This window comes from Planococcus citri, chromosome 2 (assembly GCF_950023065.1).
Source record: "Planococcus citri chromosome 2, ihPlaCitr1.1, whole genome shotgun sequence".
NCBI classification, from domain to species: domain Eukaryota; kingdom Metazoa; phylum Arthropoda; class Insecta; order Hemiptera; family Pseudococcidae; genus Planococcus; species Planococcus citri.
This window is the reverse complement of record NC_088678.1, coordinates 20,427,009-20,450,901: the sequence shown is the minus strand read 5'-3', so window position 1 is coordinate 20,450,901 and position 23,893 is coordinate 20,427,009. Positions and strand designations below refer to the sequence as shown.

The 23,893-nt window shown below is 36.3% G+C and overlaps 1 protein-coding gene across 1 annotated transcript in view; it reads left to right on the top strand.

The window, feature by feature from the left end:
- Window positions 1–22,375, top strand: part of LOC135834930 (titin-like) — a 29,421-nt gene extending 7,046 nt beyond the window's left edge. The window contains exons 9-18 of the mRNA XM_065348922.1: window positions 1,141–1,298; window positions 1,391–1,575; window positions 1,687–2,034; window positions 2,108–2,236; window positions 2,315–2,481; window positions 2,659–2,792; window positions 3,162–3,276; window positions 3,351–3,468; window positions 4,361–4,462; window positions 17,863–22,375. Of these exons, the coding sequence (XP_065204994.1) occupies window positions 1,141–1,298; window positions 1,391–1,575; window positions 1,687–2,034; window positions 2,108–2,236; window positions 2,315–2,481; window positions 2,659–2,792; window positions 3,162–3,276; window positions 3,351–3,468; window positions 4,361–4,462; window positions 17,863–20,706 (4,300 nt within the window). The 3' untranslated portion in view covers window positions 20,707–22,375. The remainder of the gene's footprint in view (window positions 1–1,140; window positions 1,299–1,390; window positions 1,576–1,686; window positions 2,035–2,107; window positions 2,237–2,314; window positions 2,482–2,658; window positions 2,793–3,161; window positions 3,277–3,350; window positions 3,469–4,360; window positions 4,463–17,862) is intronic.
- Window positions 22,376–23,893: the final 1,518 nt, after the last annotated feature.

Below are 23,893 nucleotides of genomic sequence, written 5' to 3'. Positions count from 1 at the left end.
TTTGTGGAGTTTCCGCAATTTTATCGTGAATTTTCGTGAAGTTTTTTTTTTCAATTTTTACGAAGCTTTTTCTTGAATTTTCGCGATTTTTTCGGAGGAGTTTTTCTGCTTTTGATCGAATTTTTATTCTGAAATCCTCGTGATTTTTTCAACTTTTTAAATTTTAGCCGAATTTTTCAAATTTTTAGAAATTTTTTTTATCATTTTGAATTTTGCTCTTGAGTTTTATTCTTAGAGACTTGTGATTTTGAAATTTTTCAAAATTATTCTTCGACTAATTTTTTTCTTTCCCGATCTTGATCTTTCCTCTTGTTCCTGATTTGGTCATTTTCTCTCAATTTCAATAAATTTGTTGCATTTTCTCCATTTTTTTTTTTTTTTAATCGAAGTCAATTTTGTCAGGTTTTGATGTCTTTTTCTCGTAAATTTGAGGATTTTTTTTCTTGTTGATGCACGGTACATTTTTTTTGTACTATTCGAATTTTTAAAATGATTTTTACAAATCACTATTTTCCCAAATTTGGATTTCAAGCCCCCCCCTATCCTTTAACCTTTGATTTTGATGAGGTTTCCTGTTCTAAAATGATCTTCTGATTTAAGAAATTTTTTAAAATTATTATTTATTCGTTCTCTTTATGTTCTTGAATAATTTTTTTCATCAAATCAAACGCTCGTTCATGCCAAAATTTCTGCAATTTTACAATCGATATTTTTGTGTTCAATTTTTTGAAATGATTTTGGATGAGATTGAATTTCGTTCCTCCATATTTCGGTGGACTTCCCCTCCCATCTCCTTTCAATTTTGCAATTTTTTCATTAGTTCATCACATTGGCTCTTTTCTAACCATCTTCACCCCTTCCTGGAAATTTGAACGCGTGAATTTTTGGTCGAGGTCATCCCTTCTTAAGCCATTCATATCCAACTTCGAATCTAGCTCAAATATAAAATGTAGGCGAATTTCGTCAAAATGACTCTGTCTGGGATGTTCTTGAAGCGTTTGAAAATGAGATTCTGTGGCCCTAAAACAAATTTTTGGGGTGGTTCCACTCCACAGCCCCTTCTTCCATTATATTTTTCAGGCATTCTGAACCGTCCAATTAATTTTTTATTTTTCTCATCCTATAAATTTCACTTTGCAGCTCCGAAGAAGAAGCCGAAGAAGACGATCATTTCTACGACGAAGAAGATGACGAAGAAATCGCCCTGAACGACGCTTCGGATCACGAATTTTCACCAGAATCTGACTTGGAAGATGAAGATTTCCAGCCCGTGAAACGTGCTCGAACTGCTCACTCCAGTACGTGTATTCGTCCGTACAGAAATCTAATTAAATTCCTCTCGTTCGAATTCGTTTTCTAATCCATTACTACCTATTCGATTTAATTTCAGAACCGAAAACCGAAGAAGACATAAGTGATCGAGACGATCTCAGTTGTCAAAAATGTAACACCACCGAACAACCCGAATGGATTTTATTGTGCGATAAATGCGACGAAGGATGGCACGCTTCGTGTCTTCGACCCGCTCTGATGGCGATTCCCGAAGGCGACTGGTTTTGTCCACCTTGCCAACACGTACGTGTTTCATATCACTTTTATTTATACCTATTTTTTTTTTCTTTCACCGACCCACCATTAATTAACGACTTGATAATTATTATAACGGAAAATTTTCCAATGTCACAGAACATGTTGATAAACAGTCTGCATAAATTCTTGAAAACCTACGACAAAAAGGTGAAAAAGCGAGATAACGAAGAACTACGCAGGCAACGACTACAATACGTTGGCATCAGCGCTACCAATATTATCGCAGATTTTAGTAAAACAGCGCCGACACCGGACGAAGAATCGATCGCGGTTGAAGGCAAAAAATCGCGAAGAGGCCGAGACGAATCCGATGAACGATCCAGCGACGACGATGAAGAAGAATCCGAACCCGATGAACCTCTTTATACGTTACGTGTCAGACGTCAAGCTAATGTCAGTTATACGCTGAAGGAGTACGACGAAATAATGAATTCGGCTATTCAGGTATGTTTATTTAGTATTCATTTTTTATCGATTTCTGCGGTGAAAATGCTAACTCGATGGTATTTTTGAGCAGACTGAAGCTGCGGAAGAGGAAATCATCGAAAACGCCGAACCGGTGCCCGCTTCCGAAGAAACCAAACCCGACGAAGAAGCTACTGTTAATAAACCAGAAGTTGAAGAATCAGAAAATCCTGAAGAGAAAGTAAGCGATCATTTTTTTTTTTTTTTTTTTTTTTCAATTGACAAAACGTACTATTGAGATTTACTCTGATTTTAATAGGACGAAGAAGAATCATCCGAAGAAGAAGAGGACACAAAAGAAGAAAAAGTCGAACCGGTTGTGAATCCACTTTTCCGCAATATTCGCAAGAAATCTGCTCGTTTAACCAAATTGGACGTTAGCAGTGACGACGATCATTATTCCGATGAAGATTTCAAAGGATCCAGGTTAGTTGTGGTATTGTATTAGGTCATTTGCTTATTCAACTCGCATACTAGGAACTCCGTCTACGTTTCGGTATAATTTATTCAAAATACTGAATTAGCATAAAAACATTCCTACTCGTTTCGTGTGTAGTTCTATTTTTAGTCATACTAAAGTGAAAATTGTATCGATTCTTGCAGCGCCGATGATTACGATGAAGACGAATACGCTAAAAGTGAAACGGACTCGGACGAGCAGCGTTATCGTAAATCGATCCGAGAACCGGTACGAAGGTCGACCAGAGCTAGAGTTACCAGATACGATAATGATTTCAGTAAGTGCTCTAGTTTTCTATTAACTCGTAGTTGGGATTTCTGTATTAACTTTGATGAAAAAAAAAAAAATTTTTAAAAATCATGTTTTCAGATTTTGATTCAATTTTTTTCACATTTACTCACCTATCAACTTAAAAGTTTTTTAGAATTTCGAATTTCGTTCATTTTCTTCGGAAGTTTCGTTAATATCTCCACAATGACGTTTTTTTTTACCAAGTTCATATTAACTGATTTAATTTTTTTTTTTTTTTTTGGTCAACTCAAAAAAATGATCACTTCGAATCCCTGTTCGGGTCATATTGACTTGAAATGAGCTGCTTAATTAATTACGTACTTTAATTATAGCGTCCTCTCAATTTTTTCCACAGTTAACGACGACGACAGCGATGAAGACGATTTCGAACCCAAAAAGAAGAAGAAAAAGTCTCGAAATTCCGATTCCGATAGCGAACAAGAAGACTCAACGTGGGGTAAAAGGAAAAAGTACGTGGACTAGAGTTACTTTTATAAGCTGTAAAATTTTTCCTCTTGTAATTGGGTCATTTCTGATATTACAGGACGAAGTATAGCCGTGTTCATAGATCTTCGAAAAAGAAACGCAGAAGAGTCGTTTTCGATGGCGATTCGGAAGAAGAGAAAGAACGACGGAAAGAGAAAAAAGCAAAGAGAAGCAGGGTAAGAAATGAATTCGTTTTTCGATTTTTGACAAAGGTTTGAAATTTTTTTCAAAAAGTACGTACTTGATCGGTCAAAATGATCAAAATAAGTTTCGAAACGAAAATTAACCCTTCCCCCCACCCTCCCCAACCAAATTTCACAATTTTCGGTCATTCTGGAGCCTCCAGCGTGATCTTCAATTTATCCAGAATTTTGAAAATTGCGCTGGAGGTTCCAAAAAGATTTGAAATGGCAAAATTAGGAATCGAGGGATTGGTTCTGGACTATATTCGGCAATTCGTGCAAATTTTAAAAATCTCCTCGCAAACAGGAATTTTTTGATTTTTTTGACTATTTTTCATTGAAAAAAAATTGGTTAAAAAAACACTCTTGAGGTGTCTGTCTTGGAATCGACTCAAATGTGGATAAACTCGTCAAACGGGTAAATTATTAGGCACAACTCGATTTTTAGCTGCCCAAGTTGATATTTACGCCTTCTGGAGCGAATTCAAAATTCTGGAGAAATTTAAAATCGCGCTGGAGGCTCCAGAATGGTTTGAAATGGTGAAGTTTAGAATTCAGGGACTTGGTTCTGGACTAAATACCGTAATAATTTTGAAAATTTCTTGCCAAACGAGAAATTTTTGATTTTTTGACTACATTTATTGTTTTTCCATATTCAAACCTTTCACAAATTTCAAAGAAGGCGAATCCCCCCAAAAAAAACGTCGAAGGATTTTGACAAAAATTTTAAAAACTCGTGATTTTATTCAACAAATTTGTGTTATTTTGTCACATCATTCGCAACTTTTCGGGCAAACCTCCCCTCCCCTCCCCCTCCATCCAACTAAAAAACCTCTAGTTTCGTTCATGAGAGTTCATTGATGATTTTGACTTTTTTGTTACACAGATTACCTATGGTTTGGAAGTCGAAGAAGATGATTATCCGCAACGTAGAACCAGAGGCAAGAAAATTAATTATTTGGAAAATCTCGGATCCGATTCTGAAGAGGTAAGTAATTGAAAATTTTCAAAAAAATTATTTTCATTTGTTTATTAAAAACGTTGTTTTGAGAAATTGATTTTAGATTCAGGGTGGCGCCCATGCCACATGTTAAGTTAAAAAACCACGTATTCTACTCATCAAGAAGATTTGAACAATTTTTTTTCTCGAAAAGTTTAAAAATCCGTCCTTCAAAGGGCCTCGGAAAATTCTCCGTGTATGAAAATTGCACCGAGAGAAAATTCCCTAATCGAATTGCTATTTTGAGTATCAGTATCATCTATATATCAAACCATAGAAAGTAAATGAATGTTCATTTCCTGATACTATTGAACTAAAAAATCATTATTCCCCTTGCAATCTTCAACTAGTCGAAGAACACTGCTCTTACAAAATATACCTTCATCACACTCCTGCCTGTGTGGGGAATCTTCATACACTGACAATAAAAATTGAATTTATATACCTCTGAAGGAAATTCAGTTCAGCGGGAATGGATCTTAAGTGGATAAAAAGGGCAAATTTGCCCCCCTAAACTTTTGAACTGATCGGAAGAGAAAACCGGACGTTGAAGTACACTATTTTTTTTTTGGCGCACTATTCGGATGATTCATTTTGTCCTATCATTGTGCCAGTGAGTTACGATATATTTTAATTTAGATATTTAATATTAGGTGAATAGGTACATCGTTCTGAGAAAAATGTATCAATAAAAGTTTTTGAAGTTTTTTTAATATTTTGGTGGTGTTGGGTATTGTTTTTTTAACGTACCCAATAATCACCTGAAACGCTAAGTTAATCAATTGAAATTGAGCTCGTCGGCGACGAAAAATGAATCCGCTATTGCTTTATGCTTTACGTTATTTGTACAATGATTTTATTCACTTCTTCTAACATAGGTAATTAAATCGTATTCGAACATATTCAATCACTTTACTTCGTTTAAACATTTTAAAAACGTGATTCGAAAAACGAAATTTATGCCTTGTGACGTCTTGGTTATGCAACTCCTCAATTCGTAGAGCACCCTCTTAGAAAAATTATATGTGACCCTGAATTGGAAAAGGATGCTTCGGGCGAAAAACGTAAATTTTCAGTAGAACCAACAAACGAAACAAAATTTAAAAAAAAACAACATTTTTTAAATTTTATTTTCTTGTAGTTTACATCTGCGAAATTTATTTTAAGCATGTGGGAGTGAACATAAACATTTGAGGGGCTTTAGTCAATTTTTTTTCACTGATTTTTACAAGTTCAAATGGATTTTTAAAAAAACGTGACAAAATTTAAATTGTTTTCGTAACAAAAAATTAATGATTTTTGAATAGGAAAAGAGTAGAGAAAAAGTATTTTTAAGTGATTGTTGTGAGCTCCTTGTGGTTGCCTGCACTTATGGAACTACCTATATCTTTCATTATTTTATTCATTCTTTATAATGTCATTTAAATCTTGAATCAATGCAGAATTTTTAAATTATTTTTGTTCGTACATTTTTTTTCTTCTTTTGTTTCATTTTGCATCTTTTTCTCAACTCAAGCAATTTTTTTTTACTTTCAAAAAGACATAGACAAGTTATTTTCATAATTACAGAAATTTCAAGCATGCCATTGAATTCAGCATTAAATTTCCTACACAAAGTAACGCCAATTCAAAGTTTTTCAGGTATACGCTCTTGGAAAAATATATCGAACAGCGTTTTCTCCGCTTTTAAAAAAATTATAACGTCACATTTTTCCGATTTATTTTGATCGCGACTCCGCCAATTTTAAAGCTATGGCAAAACTGAATACACCATTTGATTCAGCGTTGAATTCTCTATCAGAAAACCAATAAATCTCACTTCTGACCCTCTTCACTCGGAGCATCCTTTTCCAATTCAGGGTCACATATCTGAAAATTTCGTTGAAAAGTGAAGGTGCCTCCACACAAGCTGTGCACTGATATCATCTTAATTTTTATTTTTCCAAAAATTTGTTGTTCCACTTTTAGAAATATGTTCAAACCAAAAAAATAATTGTATTTTTACTTTCACTAAAAACGAATTCTCGCGAACTTCTGCTCTTCCTTCGCTCGGACTAGTTTGTTTTTCTTTTGTTTCTACATTGTAATTTTTAAAAACCTATACGTGTATTATTTAAATTCTAAAATTTTAAACTCAGAAGGATAGACCCCTCATTACACAAAGAAAACTGTTTTTCCACCCGTCGAAGTACGGATTTACAGAAGCTTTTTTAGGGGGATACCTCTCATCGGTTTCTATAACTGTGTGAGCCATTTTGGACGTTTTTTTTTTTTTTTTTTTTGGAAAATTGGGAGAAGAATTTGATGAAAAGTTGTAGGGGACTTTGGTTACTTTTTTTATACGTTTTGCCACAAAATTTGAAGAAAAATTGCGAAAAAATTACAAAATTTGTGGAATGGTGATAGAATGTACAAATTCATAATAACGTCATTCTACGTCTCGAATTTTCAAATGCTTGTGCCCTCACTTTGCCCTGGCTAAAGGGCCTTTCGGGATAAGATACTGAAATCCGCACTTTCTCCGATTTGGTTGAAACTCATCCAAAATGTTAGTATGCGTGTAAAACCATCCCAAACAAATTTTTGAGCCGACCCCCCCCCCACCCCAACCCGAGAAATGCTCCCCTATGTGTTAAAAATTCAAAATTTTCGTTCTCCGGAGAGGGTGGTCCAAAAATTTTGAAACTTTCACAGAAAATAGTCACTAGGTAGGTGCGTGTGTGGAATTTTTTTCGAAAAAAAATTTTCATATTTAGGGGGTTTTTGGGGGGTTCAAAATTTCAAAAATTCGTAGGAAAAAACGGGGAGTGGGGTCTCCGCGAAATTTTCTCAGAAATTTAGTTACACCCTAAGGTATAACATATAATTTTCCCAAGGCCCCAAAAGGGGGTGCAACATGGTCAAAAAAAAGAAAGTTTGAAAAAAAACATGTATCTCAAGTACCACCGCGCGTTTTGTCAACGTTGTTCCACGACACCACCGTGGGAAAACTTCACCTATCGCGCACTCTCGAACTTGGATTTTTTAGAATTTTCAACCCCCTCCCTTCGTATTTACCCTTCAAAATTGTGTTTTTCAACTGATTGTATGCTTTTTACTAGCAATGAAAATTGCGTGGTACATACATACAATATTTAAAACACGTTTTTTGGATTTTTTTGACCCCTGAGTACAGTATTTTTTTAAAAATTTTTGGTTTTGGTGCGTCATGGTGAAAAATTGAAAAAAGTTGCCGTAGCGGGGGTAAAATGAGAATTTTGGGAGAATTAAATATTAATGAATGTGGTGTCGTTTCCGCATGATTCGATACCACTGAGCACCAATATGACGTCAGATCTTCTGCTACACTAATCTAGCCCCTCCAGAGCATTCAGCCCCCCATCTGAATTTTCACTGCATATGTACAATGCAGCTTTTTCATTGTGGAATTTTTCGTGTACTTTATGCCCTCCAGAGCGTCAGCCCCCCACGGAGAGGCTGGGTATGAGCAAAACGAAATCTGATGTTTGAATTTGGTAAGTTTAGGTCTCTTGGAAACGACGCCAATTTTGTGAAAGTAACTCCATTTCAAAAATAGTGGAAATTGAGGAGGGGGCTGAGGCTATGGAGGGGCCGGGTGAGTGTAAAACAAAATCAGACGCAATATTTTTGTGCTTGAGAGGTTTAAAGCATATGAAAATGACACCAAAATCGGTAACTTTATTTCAAAAATTTGTAGTAAAAATTGTGGCGGGGGCTGAATGAACTGGCTGAAGGCTGTGGAGGGGCTAAATTAGCAGAAAATCTGACGTGAAGTTTTCCCACGGTGGTGTCGTGGAACAACGTTGACAAAACGCGCGGTGGTACTTGAGATACATGTTTTTTTTCAAACTTTCTTTTTTTTGACCATGTTGCACCCCCTTTTGGGGCCTTGGGAAAATTATATGTTATACCTTAGGGTGTAACTAAATTTCTGAGAAAATTTCGCGGAGACCTCCCTCCCCGTTTTTTTTCTACGAATTTATGAAATTTTGAACCCCCCCAAAAAACTCCTAAATATGAAATTTTTTTTTCGAAAAAAATTCCACACACGCACCTACTTAGTGACTATTTTCTGTGAAAGTTTCAAAATTTTTGGACCACCCTCTCCGGAGAACGAGAATTTTGAATTTTCAACACTTAGGGGGGCATTTCTCGGGTTGGGGTGGGGGGGGGTCGGCTCAAAAATTTGTTTGGGATGGTTTTACACCCATACTAACATTTTGGATGAGTTTCAACCAAATCGGAGAAAGTGCGGATTTCACTATCTTATCCCGAAAGGCCCTTTATACATATTTTTAAAAATGGCGAAATTTCCTGAAAACCATTGTTAGAATTTGAAAAGGTTAGTCATAAAAATCAACTCCTCGATGGGCATTTTTAAAGATATAAGTGCTTGGCCAAATGGCCACCCATGAGTGACCAAGTTTTGGCCAGCCAGTAAATTCGATTTGGCCACGAAAGTTTTTCCCTATCAAAAACAAATCAGGGCATCGGACAAATGCCCACCCAGTAAATTCGATTTGCCATTTGGTCAAGAAAATTTTTGATTTGCACTCAAAATCACCATTCTCTCCACAAAATTCTTATTTTTTCAAAAGCTTTTGCCCTTGCTTCGCTCGGGCTAACTTGTTATTTAATTTTCTATTTCTCAAATTATTCATAACTGTGCTTGGAAAGTATTTTTGTTTAAACATTTAAAAATGTCTGTGGTGGAAAAGCTGACTTTTTGCTTTCAAATTATTGCTGTTTTACTTCTTGAAACTATCATTTTAGAGCGCTTTTGTCCTCGCTTCGCTCGGACCAATTCTATTCCCTTCTTTGCGATTACAATTTCAAGAAACCAATTTATGAAATTTAGAAAAAGTTGAAATCAGAAAAATCGAATTCTTACATTAAAATTGATGTTGTACTACTTATCAAATCACGAATTTTCCGAAGCTTTTGCCCTCGCTTCGCTCGGGCCAATTTGGTTCTATTCTACAGTATTAGAATTTCAAAAACTGTATGATTGAATTTATAAAATGTTGAGATTAGACAAACCGAATTCTTTCATTAAAATTGATTTTGTTCCAGTTTTCAAATTACATCTCAAGGAGGGGGCAACCCCGGATTTTTAGGCACGAAAAATCGAAATTAGAGGTAATGTTCTGAAAACCTTTCGTGATGTGTATAATGATTTTATAAAAACAATTGTAAAATTGCTGCTCGAGCACAGCAAAAGCGAAAATTTTTTTCAAAAAATGGGTCCCGACAATGAAATAAAAGGCAATTTTTGCATGCTTTATTTCAAATTTTTACTCGCAAGTGGATACAATAGCCCCCTTTGCCCTTTCCCCATGGCTGTGCTACTGTCTCTTGACCACCTAGTAAAAATTGCTTGAAAAATGCCCTGAGTCTCCTCGCAACAAGAACGATGTTTTATCGTTTTTGAAAATATGAAATTATTCAGTGTTTTTTGGTAGGTAATTAGGTGTCTACTGTATTCGGCATTTTTGTTTCCGACCTCTCGTCTTTCTTTTAAAAAATTGATTTTTTTTTAGAAAACAGTGAGAAAAAAACGTGGATAAAAATTCATAGAAAGTTCGAATTTTTCTCAAAAAATGAAAAAAATTGATTAATTTTTGGTCAGTTTTTTATTTTTGAAAATTAATTGTTTTCAGGGGCGAAACAAAGGGGCGTGGGGGGAGGGCGGAATTCCCCCCTGCGTTTCAACAGGCGAAAAATCGGCAAAAAATGGGTAAAATTTTTAAAAAATAGAATAATCGGCAACAAATTTAAAAAAGTGGGCAAACATTTAAAAAGTCAGCAAAACTTTGAATCAGAAAACTATATTACTGCATTATTTTACGACCTGAGAAAAAAAGTTGAAATCGACAAATTTTGAATGTACACAAAATTTCTGATTCTGACTCACTTGATTAATATTTAAAATTTTGCCGATTTTAACCGTTGTCGGCAATTTTGCCGACTTTGTCGAAATTTGCCGAGTTTTCCATAATTGACAAAGTTGATAAATTTAGGAAATTTTAGGTTTTAATAAAGAGACTTATTTGCCGACTTTTTTGGCACTTGAATAGCACACTTTTGAAATCTTTTGCCATCGTTTCGATCGGGCTAAGTACAGTTTTTCTGTTTCTGAATTCCTGCACCTGTTCCAGTTAGACGTACCTATACCTAATTACCTATTATTATCCAAAATAATAATTCACTTGGTAGTTGAATTATAAATTTTTGAAAACTTCTGCCCTCGCTTCGCTCAGGCCTGTTGGTTTTTCTTTTTCAAAATCAAACTTTATAAGAATCTATTATTCAAACTCAAAAAATCTTCAAATCCAAAAATAAACTCCTCACATCGAAAAAAACTTTTTTTTTTTTTTTACTTCTCTAAACACGAAATTTCGAGAGCCTTTGCCCTTACTTCGTTCGGGCCTTTTGGCTTTTTTCAGACCTAAAATCATTCAAATTCTGAAATTTTGAAGCCAAAAAAAACAGCCCCCTTCCATAAAAAAATATTGCTCTTTTACATAGGTATCAAAATAATTTTGGTTACTTTTTGATAACTTTTCCAGCTGAAAATGTTACTTTTGAACCATTATTTTTTTACTGGGGTTTCAAATTTTAAAATTTGAGTTCCTGCAATAAAAATTGAAAAAAAAATTTTTTGAAAATGAAATTGTTTCAAGGGGCGTGAGGGGTGGGCGTCTGCGCTTTAACATGCAAAAAGTCGGCAAAAATGGGTAAAATTTTAAAAAATTGGAAGAATTGGCCAAAATCAAAAAAGTTAGCAAAACTTTGAATTAGAAATGTACCTTACTGCATATTTTTTTTTTTTTTTAAGTTGAAATCGGCTAATTTTGAATTTTTGAATACACACAAAATTTTTGATTCTGACTCACTTGATTATAATAATAACAATAATAATTTATTCCATTCAACTAGTACAATAGAAATCTACAAGTTCTCCATGGCCTATGTGCAATATTGCGTGAGCGGCACAGGGCTCCAGTTAACCATTTAACCATTACAGAGTACAACAAAAAATAAATAAATAAACAAACAAAATAAAATAAAATAAAACAACAAAATGAAGTAAGCAAAAACAAAAGCAACAATGATTATAGACATTTTACAAACTACATAATTTGAACGACCAACAATAGAAACAAAAAAAATGAAATGAAAATAAGTATAAGACATTGGAAATACATTTTTTAGAATAAAGTAGACTGTACTGAACAGGTAATATTTACTGGGGTGCAATAAATACAGTTTACTATTTGTACATTGCATCAGTTTCAGTACAAGTGCTGCTGTGTCGAAAAAAGTGGGTTCATAACTGTTTCTATGGTTGTTTTTTTGTCCTAACAAACTATTTACCTGATTATTTTGGATTTCAAATATCTAAAATTCGAATCCAGTTCAGATTGCAAGCTTCCTAGAAAAAATAAAGTCAAAAAAGAACCAATATCTTTCAACATAAAAAAAATCGAAATTTCAATTATGTAAGGAACAGTTGAAATTAAAACCATAGAACTGGGAAAAAATCACTTGATCCTTCGAAACAAAATTCAAATAAACAAAATCAGTTGTTGAGATGAGAAAAAACACTTGCAAAATAAAAATCATTTTCTATACTGATTGATTCATTTAAATTTCAAAAGCTGAAGTTGTAGATATTTTTTTAATCCGTTTTAAAACATGAGTATTACCAACTTTCATTAAATTTCATAATTTGTCGTTTTGATCTCAATTTCGTCGTTTCTTTAGCAAAGCAGTCTGGGAATTTCATGTAGTTTGTCCGGCATACACCGGCGTGCACTTTAATTTTTCTGTCACGCAATGGTCAACAACACTTTCTGTCGTTCACTACCTGGTTTTCAGGTGTTCACATCTGTCATGCAAAATCCCTTTTTCTCGTTGCGTCGATAAATGGCACCCTATCCTAATTATCTGCATACAAGTACAGTAATCCGATGTAAATTGGGGCGGAGAGGCATCGGATAACCTAAAAAGTCGGATAATCGATTTTTATTTTTTACTGAAATTTAGTGAATAAAAGTTGGGACTTGAAAACAATACAATTGAAGACGTCATAACAAAAAGGGGTATATATGACACATATGTCCTTTTTGAGACGAATCCATATTGTTATTCTTCAGACCTTCCTCTATCATATGAGACCACCCCCACTTCACAAAGTCGAAAAACCAGTGAGATATCGCCATTTTAAAACTGTGAAGTCGATTAAAAATTTACTTTTTCAGAGATAATGGGTTACTCATGATCGATTTTGTGTTGTTAACCATTATTTATCTGGTTTAAATCCAAAAATTTGCTCAAAAACATTTTTAAATCAATAAAAAAAAAAAATTGGCCAAAAAAACTTGTCATTATTGTTTTTTTTTTTTTTACTTAACATAGCGATCTTTTTCAGAGATAGTGGGTTACTCATGGTCGATTTTGTGTTATCAACCATTATTTACCTGGTTTAAATCCAAAAATTTGCTCAAAAACGTTTTTAAATCAAAAAAAAAATTGGCCAATTTTTCGCTTCATAAAGGACATATAATTCGAAATGTTTGAGCGCTTACCGCTAACACACAGTTTCCTCCAGACTGATGATGCATAGCATTTCATATAGTTAGATAGTGGGAAAATAAGATAAAATCGTCACCATGTTCAAATATGCACATTTCTAAACTTCACAAGCACTCAAACTTTCAAACAGTTTTTTCTCAAAATACAACTTTCACACATATGTCCTTTTTGCTATGACGTCTTCAATTAAAAACTTTAAAATTACATACCAAGGTACCAGAAAAAGTTTATACTCATGTTAGGTATGAAAAAATAAAGAACTCAATATATCAGATTTGCCAATTTTTTTATCAAAAAAAGTGCGTGTTAGTGATACTGTAACTTGCATTGCAATATGAATGACTGTTCATGCTTCAAACACTGTTATTTGACATAAATTTGATCAAAAATTCAGCATTATTAGGATAAAAAATACTATCAGATTTTTTTTTGGACGGTTAATCGGAAGACTTCGAATGCACTTTTTTGATCGGATAATCGGGAGTCTACTGTATTATATCAATTGGCAAAATTGTGTTTTAATCTTCTATTTCACATTAATCAACTAACCTTTTTATTCCGCAAAATTGGTATTTTTTCTTCTCATATCAGTCGGCAAATTTTTGGTTGCCCCCCCCCCCAGGGTGTCTACAGCACAAAAAAAGTACAAATTTACGAAAAAGGTGCAAAATTTGAAAATGACCCAAAAAAAAGTACGAAAAACTGCTCAAAATATACCAAATTTACGAAATTTGTACAAAATTTTGAAAGGATTTTAATGTTAATTTGCTGACAAAATTACCACCGTAAACTGGGGTAACATTAAAGGATTTTTCAGAATTTTTTATGTTTTGGGGTATGAATGGCTGGGGTAGGGGAAATGTGTGTGGTGCTTTTGATAAAGCTATGTCAGCACTACGTTTTGGCGGTTACAGAAATTGCCTACCTTTTTCCTGTCAAGCGCAAGAGCCAAAAGAAGTGCCCTTCAAAGTTACCCAGCGTTTGGGGTAACTTTGATGGCCCCTTGAAATGTGCTTTGCTCAAGGTCAAAAATTATCAAAAACATGAATATTCACTTCTTGGTCACTTTATACGTGTCAAGCACTTACAAAATGATCCATATTCACAATTGAATGTATAAAACAGTGCTCAAAAATGATAATTTGAAAATTTTCTAGTTTTCAGGCGTTTTTTTATGCATTTTGGCCAATTTGACCAAATTTCATGATTTTTCAATGATTTTAGAGCTGTTTCTCAAGTTTTCACATCGTTTTTAACAAGTTTTCAAGCATTTTCATGCATTTTTGGCCAATTTTGCTGAAATTTCATGATTTTTTTATAGCTTTCAAAGTTACCCCAGTTTGAATATTATTTTTTCACTCCTCAGAGAAGAACTTTGGCACATGAACAAATGCGCTAATTTGTAGTCGGGAGGTGTACCAACACATCTATAATGTCACTTGACTCATTAATTGAAAATTCAAAATTCCAGATACCAAGCTTTTCACGTTAATTAAAATTAATTAAACCACCACTTTTTTCATTTGCTTTTTTACTGGTGTTGGAACCACTTGTTGAAAATAATAAAATAGGAAAAATAACTGCCAAAGTGTACTCTATCCATTCCCGGTGTCAGAATTGCTCCATACTTCATAGTTACACCGCCATGGAGCATAACGTGATGAAAAACCGTACCCTTCAATGTTACCCCAGTTTACGGTATAATGTATCCTCAAAATTTTTATTTTTTTTCAGGAGCTTTTGCCCTCGCTTCGCTCGGGCTAAATTATTGTTTTCTGAATTTTCTCAAATTATTCATGTTTGGAAAGTAGTTTTAAACAAACTTTTTAAAATTTTATTGGTGGAAATACTGGTTTTTTCACATTTAAATTACTACTGTTTCGCTTCTTAAAACTACAATTTTAGAAAAGCGTTTGCCCAATTTGGTGCTTTTTTTCCGCTTACAATTTCAAATAACCATTGATAGAATTGAAAAAAAAATTTAGATAAGAAAAACAGAATTTCTTACATTAAAATTGATATCGTTCTGCTTTTCGAACTACAATTTTCTAAAGCTTTTGCCCTCGCTTAGCTTGGGATTGTTTTCTTTTCTTTTTCAAAATTGAAATTCTTTTTAAAAAATTGTCAACAAAGTATTCAATTTTTAAAGTTTCAAAGTAAAAAATCCGAAATCCAATTTTTCAATAGTTTTCGCCTTCACTTGGACGTGTTCTCTGACTTTTTTCTTATCAAAATTAACATCCTAAAAACATCTTTCCAATTCTAAAATTTTATAAACCAAAAAACAAACTCCTTGCATTAAAAAACATTGTTTTTTTATAGTTCTGTCGAAATACGAATTTTCCAAAGTTTTTGCCCTCACCTTGCTCGGGCCTTTCCTCTTTTTTTTCAAAGTCTCATTTTCAAGTCTTTTAAAATCAAATTTTCAAAAACTTTCGCCCTTGCTTCGCTCGGGCCAATTTTTTTCTTCTTTTAGAATCGGAAAAAAAAATTCAGAAAATGAACATTTTTGTAAGTCTTATTAAATATGATATCAATCAGCAAAATGGGCAGTTTTCCCCTACTTTTGGACAAATTTTCAGTCAAACCCCCTCCCCCTCTCAAGAAACCTGTATGGGCCAAATTATATGTATTCGTCCCGGGCTCACATTGGCTCTCAACGACCCAGACCACACTGCTCAGAACGTTAAAATTATGATTTTTGTAGCCGAAATGACATGATACACCCCCTCACTCCAATGTACATACAAAGTATATAGGTAACTATTAAAAATATAGTGTATGAAAAATAAACGATACAACTATGAAAAAGGTACAAAATTTTGTTTTTTGGATTTAGTAGACACCCTGCGGCCGCGACACCATGGGGCTGAGCCACGTGGCCTCAAAGTAGGGCCATTTTAGCTAAAAATTCAATTTTTTCAGGTTAAAAGCTCCAAAATCGACTTTAAAAATTTAGCCTTAGCACCCAATCAGTAGAGTTTGAGACGCTGAATCTCCCTGTGAAGTTCATTTTTTTTGTGGGGGTTCGCTTACGTCTCCTACAAGTCCTAGAAAGTATGAAGAAAGAAGATCCGTTTTAAATTTTTTTCCAAATTTCCAAGGGTTTTGCTTGACTTACAAAAATGATACGATCTTGAACCTACAAGTATTTGAAAGTTGAGTAAAATAATCTAAAAAATTGAGAAAGGAAATTCAAAAACGGTTTCTTATACTACGATCAATCATCATTCATCATTAAAAAAAAATTCACAAAAAAACTTTCAGGGTATCTAACAGGTAGTGCAAGTAGTGAAAGTAGTGAAAAAGTAGTGAAAAAATGAAAAAATTCAAATTCGTTCCTTTTTCTCGATCTTTATTCCGTAGAAAAGAGCTCATTTTGTCGACTTTTTTAGAGCTTAAATTACACATTTTTGACAGCTTTTGCCCTCGCTTCGCTCGGGCTGTTTGCTCTTTTCCCCCTTGAATAAATATTGTTCAAATTCAAGAAATGTTCAAAGTTTGAATCAGAAAAATAAACTCCTCCCTGCATACAGAGATTTTTTTTCACTTCTCGAAACATGAATTTTTGAAAGCTTCTGCCCTCGCTTCGCTCGGGCTCGTTTGCTTTTTTTTCAATTTTGAATTTTTCAAAAAAATAGTCTTTGAATTTCAAAATTTTGAAGCAAAGTAATTAACTTCCTATAATTAACCAATTCATCACACTAAAAAATCATCGTTTTTTACATACATACTTATAATGTACCTCCCTCTCAAAATTGAAAATTTGGCTTGTTGAAAAACAACTATTTTATTCGCCCAATTTCATTACATGAGCAAGAACCTTTAACGTGAAAAAAATCAAAAATTGAAATGATGAAATTAAATTTTGGACATCCGCTTGCTTGAAAAATTTTTTGGGATGTTGTAGACATTGTAAAACTAAAAGCGAAAAATTCTAATGTAAAATTTTGCCTCCACCGGCTTTTTTTTTTAATAAAATCTCTGGTGTTTAAAAAATGTCCTGCTAAATTCCTGATTTTTTATATTTTTGAAATTTTGTTTGACACCTTGTCTTATAACGAATGTAATAAGCTCGTTTATTAGTATTGTTTTTTTTTCAATAATTTTAATTACAATTACAATTTCTTCCAGTTTCAATTTTTTTTTAAAATTTTCATGTTAAAAATTCGACTTTGATGATTTTTTTTATATATTTGGGGGGGAGGGCGTTGGTCGAGTGGATGGCATTCTGAAAATTTGGTTGAAAAAAGGTAGTGAAAAAAGTAGTGAAAAAGTAGTGATTTTTTCAAAAAAAATCCGTTAGATACCCTGTTTTTTTAAATTTCCAATGTAAATTTTTTCAAAATTGAAAACTCGGATCAAATATTTTTCTTGTATTGTTTCGAGATCCTCCTACAACTTTTTATCAAATCCGCCACCAATTTCCCGGGAGAAAAAAGTCAAAGACGGCTCAATACTGAGAAATTGAGAAAATCGGCAATTTTCATCAACGGGGAACTTTCCTCGAAGGTTTTTTCCACTCACGGAGAATCTCGTCCGGAAGTTTTCTGATCTCACTTGAGTAGAATACGCGTGTTTTCCCTGTTTCACAAGACATGCGGGCCTCCCTGTATGTTCTGCTCCGTTATTAATAAATCAGCAATTTGAAGATAAACTTTTTTTAAAATTCTTCTCCTCTCTTTAATACATATTTTGAACACTTCTCCTGTTGTAAATGTTGGAATAGTTAACTAACGCTTTTCTCCTTTTCCACGTTTGATTTACAGGACGATCAAAAATCGGCTTCAAAATCACGTAAAGTCTTGAGCGACGACGACGACTACGTCAACGAAGAAGAAGACGACGATCAAAAACCAACCGCCGTCGCATCGAACAAAGGCGCCGGCGACGCTCCAGATTCCGGCGACTTACCCAGTAAAGACACAGCTTCCAGCTCGGTAGTAGAAAATGGCACCAAGACCGACGTCGACGAATGCGGCGAAACCGCCAAGAAATCCGATCCGGCCAACTCGAAAGAGTCAATTGCCACCAATAATACCCCAGTCATTAAAACATACAGCAAAACTACCAGCGGTGCTAATCAGAAATCAAAACTGGAACCTTTACCTCCCTCAGATGTGAACGATCTGGCTGCTGCGAACAAGCTGGTGCCACCACCCGTTAGCTTAGCTCAGCTGCCTCCGATGGTCGCTCCTCAGCAAGCCGAACCTATCGCTGTGTATAGCGGAATGATCGAAGGAGGAGACGGTAATAAAATGGTGCTGAAGAAAATAGATTCCACTAATCCGAGTCTGGAAGGAATGCAGTCGATGGCGCAGAGCATTCCGCAAATGATGTCTTCGCAGAGTAATTACCCGATGGCGCGTAAAATGATGCCAATTCCGGCGGATCCGACTCAATACCCGGGTCCGAATCCGTATTCGGATGTTGGTATCGTTTACGAAGACGGCCCACCCGATGGTCTTGGCGGTCCTGGTCCTCATCCGGTTACAGATGGGCCTCGTCCTCCTCCTAATCATCCTTTAATGGGGCAACTCCCGCCTCCAGGAGGTCCACCTCAGATGGGCGCCAGACCTCCGCATATGCCACCGGGGGCTGGTCCTCCGCATATGCCACCAGGAGCTGGACCCCCGCATATGCCACCAGGGGCCGGACCCCCGCCTTATATGGGTCCTAGGATGATGCCTCCGATGCCGCCTCATAATCCGGCCGCAGCAGCTGCAATGATGCATCGTGGACCGATGCCACCGATGCCTATGCCTCCGCAAATGCATATGCGAGGTCCTCCTCCGCCCGGCCCTATGCACGGAATGCCACCTATGCCGCCGTCGCTGCCGCCTCAGCAGCAGCCACAGCAACAGCAACAACCACCACCTATGAACCAGTCGTCGCCCAGTCCTACTCAACCAATGGAATCGAACAACGAACCTCCGGCCAAGAAACGCGGAGCTCGGGGTAAGGGTAAAAAGCAACTCGCCGCAGCTGCTGCCGCGGCCGCTGCAGCCGCCGCAGCTGCGTCTGGTCAAGAGCCGCCGAATCCAACCAGCGATGAGATGATACCGTTACATATGCTGAAGCCTTTACCCCCTGGTCAGGATATGAATCCGGGGAGCGCAGCTGCGATCAGGCCTGGTGCTCCGCCAGGGATCGGTACAAGTGCTCCGGTCTCGACGGTCACCACAACCGCGTATAATAATTCTCCTTCGCCCGGCTTTGCCAACTATCCACCTCCGGGAGCTGCCGGAGCGCCCAGATTACCTTATTCGAGCGCTCCGCCAACCGGTCCCGGGTCAGTGACGCTGTCAGTTGGCAATAATTCGTCGAAACGAGTGAAAATAACGCCTACCAGGATGCGTATGCCGGGCAGCAGCCCTCAGAACGTGATGCGGTTTCCAACCAGGCCTGGTCAGTCGCCGCAGATGATGCATCGTATGCCTCTGGATCCGTCGCCTTCGGGCGGTGGTCTCATCGTGAACAGCTCAGCTACCAGTACGGAGAACAGTCCTGCAGGACCACCTGGTACCCCTCCGAACCCTTCGGCATCCGAAATGGATCCCAAGAAGAGGCCACCTACTCAACAGCCGTCTGCCGGATCCGAACAGCAGCCTCAGCAGTATTATCAACCTCCTGGATACCCTCCTATGTCTGCAGCCAATCAAATGCCGCCGAGAGGTTTCAATCAGCGACCTGATTTCGCCGGATTCGCAGCTGCGCCGCAGAAACCGATGCATACCCAACAGTCCGGTGGTCCTCCGATGTACCTGGCGCATCCAGGAAACATGATGGCGACCACTGGTGCCCCTCCAACGGGCATCAGCAGATCACCATCCACCACTACGGTTATATCAGGGCCAATGCCGACTCCTGCAGCGACAACAACGACCACATCGGCACCAGGTGGTCTGACGCCATCGCCGGGTAAACCAGACCCGGCAACGATTCCGGTCAGCTCATCGGCAGTTCCTCCCTATTCGGCGGCTCCTCCTTACGTTCCCGCGACCGCCGTCGGAACCATCTCATCGCCGACTTCCAAAGCAGCCCATACGACGGTCACGTCGGCCGTATCGACCGCAGCTGGAACCGTCTCCTCGACTCCGCCCGTATCCGGATACCAAGCTCTACACATGAAACAGTTACCGCAATCAGCGCCTCCTTACAACGCCGCACCTCCCTACTACGCGGTCGCCCCAATGGTTCCTAATTCATACCCACCGCCTCCCAGACCTCCCATTACGTCCGCCTATGGTCCTCCGCCGCCCGCATCCATGGCATACTCGCCCAACAACCGACCTCCACCCTTCGTCAAGTCACCGTCTCAACAAACGCCAGCTCCTCCGTACGGTGCTCCGACTCCGAATGGTCCTCCGGGTCCGGATCCAGCCTCAGCTCCTCCGGCCGAATATCAGCCCACTTCGCAGCAGCCTCCAGATGGAGGATTCCAGTACCAAGAACCGGTCAGCAGCGCTGCCGGAGGCGACGAAGCTCAGTTCCAAACTGGCCAATACGAGGAAGACGGTGCTCCGGCTCAGGCTGAAGAACAACCTTGCAGCGAATTCGGCGGATTGGTTTCGTATTTCTCCAGTCAACGAGAAGATGACCTGGATGCGTGAATTTGTTGATTTCTTTTTTTTATTTTGTATTTTCATTTTTTTTTTGTTTCGTTTCGTTTCGTTTCGTTTCCCCCTTTCGTTGCGTTTTTCTTTTATAAATTCTCTTTTATTCTTCATATTTTATTACCTACCTTTTTTTGCCCATTTTCTTTTTGTAAGCTCTGTATTTATGAATTTTACGGTTTTTTTTTCTATTTTTCATTCTTGGAAAATGTGATGTGTTTTTGCATCGATGATAATGAATATGGTATAGTGATTTTTATCATCGTCTGTGTACTCTCCCCTTTGCCATCCCCCTTTATCAGTGGTTTTTTTGAGTAAAACTGGTAATATTATTTATTCTCGGTAAGATGACGACGATCAATGCTTCCCCTCGTCTATTCTTTTTTTGGTTTGTGGCATCGTATATTTTGTTCGTTCGCATCTTCAAATAATTTAATATCGATTGGCTTACCACCCCCCCCCCCCTCTCCTCAATTTCCCTTATTTACCGGTAAACCGGTCTATTATTTATTTATGTGACTAAAATGATTATCATCAACGACGTTATTGTACCTATCATTTTAAATAATTTTTTTATCTATTTTTACTTAGTTAAATACCAAAGTATCGTGTAAGTTTTCTGTTTTACATTTTACATTTGTATTATTATTATTTTTTTTCTATCAATGTCGTCGTTGTTTCTAGGGAATTGTTTTGTAATTGGAAATCATCTAGTTGAGCATTTTTTTAAAAAAAATATTTACAAGTAAAAGTGATTATTTTGTGAAAAAGAAAGGGTAGTAAAAAAAAAAAACAAAAACCGTGTGAAAATACGTAGAGAAATTTTTAAATCTCTCGTTGCCAGCGAATTTAATCAAAAAAATGTATTCCGTCGTCGACAAATATAACGAAATTATTATTGGTCGACTGTCGATCGAGTAGTTAGATTTGACGATATACTATTTGTACATATTTTGTAACGTGATTTTTTTTTAAGGCGAAAAAAATAAATAATGAAAATAACTATATAACGGTAAAGCGATGGAAAAAATTTGCAATATCGTCGTAAAAAGAAAAAAAATACGACGTTGGATCGGATTTGTACTGTTTTGTTTATCAAAGTCGAGTAGGTGAGCATGAGCGACTGCCGCAGCTATACACTGATGTTTTATTTTCGCGTATTTTTACCTTGACCCTGATTCGCGGTCGTTGTTTACCTTTTTTTTTTTTCGTTCTGTCTTTCTTTCTTTTGTCTATTTTTCGTTTTCTCTTCGGAAGAACTAATCGAATTTTTTTAGATTGATATTTTATTTGTAAATGATGTAGATTATATTTTTTCCGTAGTTCGGAATGTACGTTTTTTTTTCTGCCGCGAAACTGTTGCCGAACAGTATTTTTTTTGTATAGATTGTGTGTACATTGTCGGTTTTTCTTTTCTGAATTTTTATTTATTGTACGTAATTTTTTTTTGCGCGTGCGAGATTTTGTTTCGTATTTTATAATCGTATATGAATGAATGTACGAGAAATTTGTATGTATTGTAATTTTTTCCCCCTTTTTTTTGTTTACGGAATTTGTAGGTTTATTGGCGCTTATCACTGTTCGCTTAACTTACACTATGGTTTTAAGTATTTGTATGATGATAATAAATTGTAATTTTTAAAAGTAAATTTGATTGAGAGTTTAAGATGGTGTTTTTTGTTCGATTACGTGGTGTTGGATCGAATTTGAATCTTCGTTGAGAGAATTTTTGGTTGTACTTATTTGTGGAATTTTCAAATTTTCGGTTGATTTGCTTAAAAAAGCACACATTCTTAGAGTTTTGTTGAGAAAAAATTTATTCGCAGTTTGATTGGAATTTTAAAAATTTGAAAGAGTGTCTGTAGCATCCTCTTACTCCTTTCTTCTCGATGATCTTTTTTTTGCCAAAAATTATTACACAATCTTGCTTTTTGTAAAATCACTCTAGTCTCGTTATTTAGCCAGAAATTGCCTAAAGATGTTACTTTTTGTGAATAGTTCCCAAAAAGTCTTACTTTTCTTAAAAATTGTCAGACACTTGCATTTTGCCAATTTATTGCCAAAATTACCAGTTTTCAGAAAAGTTTATAAAATTCGCTCCTGCCTTTTGCTTAAATTATTGTTGAATGCTCGTTTTCTGCCAATACGAGTACATCAATATTCTAACCCTCAAAAAAACGATTCTGTTACTCAAATCGGAGAAGTGAAATGTTTTACATGGAAAATGGACTCACAAACGAGCTTTTGTTAAAAATGCAAGTTTCCCAGTGCATGGACCGGTCCATTTTCGAGATTGTGGCCTAAATAAGACCGAATTTGAGTCCATGACTCATCTGAGGAAAGTGTGGGAACATCGCATTTTTGAGCGCCTCCAAGACTTTTTTTTTAAGCAAGCGGATGTCGAAATTATAATTTTTAGTCCTGGCGAAGTGAGGGCAAAAAGCTCTGGAAAATCAGTATTTCAAAAGGTATGAAAAATGATGTTTTTTTGTGTGATGAGCAACTGAAAAGTTTATTAGGTACTTAGCTTCAAAATGTTTGAATATACGAATGATGATTTTTTTTAGAAAAATTCAAAATTGAAAATGAAAGGCAAACGAGCCTGAGCGAAGCGAAGGCAAAAGCTCTGGAAAATTAGTACCTATTTCAAGAGACACAAACCAATGGAATTCGATATTGATTGTTTTTGAAAAACTCAAAATTAAAAAATAAAAGGTAAATGAGCCCGAGCGAAGCGAGGGCAAAAGTTCTCGAGAATCAGTACTTCAAGGAGTACAAAAACCGGTGTTTTTTTTGTGTGGTGAGTATCTAACTTGAGCATTTTTAAATTCAGATGATTTTTTTTTTTTAAATTCAAAATTGAAGATAAAAAGCAAATGAGCCCGAGCGAAGCGAGGGCAAAAGCTCTCAAAAATTAGTATTTCGAGAGCTAGGTAAAAAAAAAATGATGTTTTTTTGTAAGATGAGTCACTTATAAGAAGTTTATTATTTGGCTTCAAAATTTTGAAATTCACATTATGATTTTTTTGAAAAAATTTGAAATTAAAAAAGAGACGCAAACGGGCCCGAGTGAAGCGAGGGCAAAAGCTCTAGAAAATAAGTATTTCAAGATGAATAAAAACCATGTTTTCTCGTGCGATGAAGGAGTTTATCATTTTCGCTTCAAAATCTTAAAATTTGAATG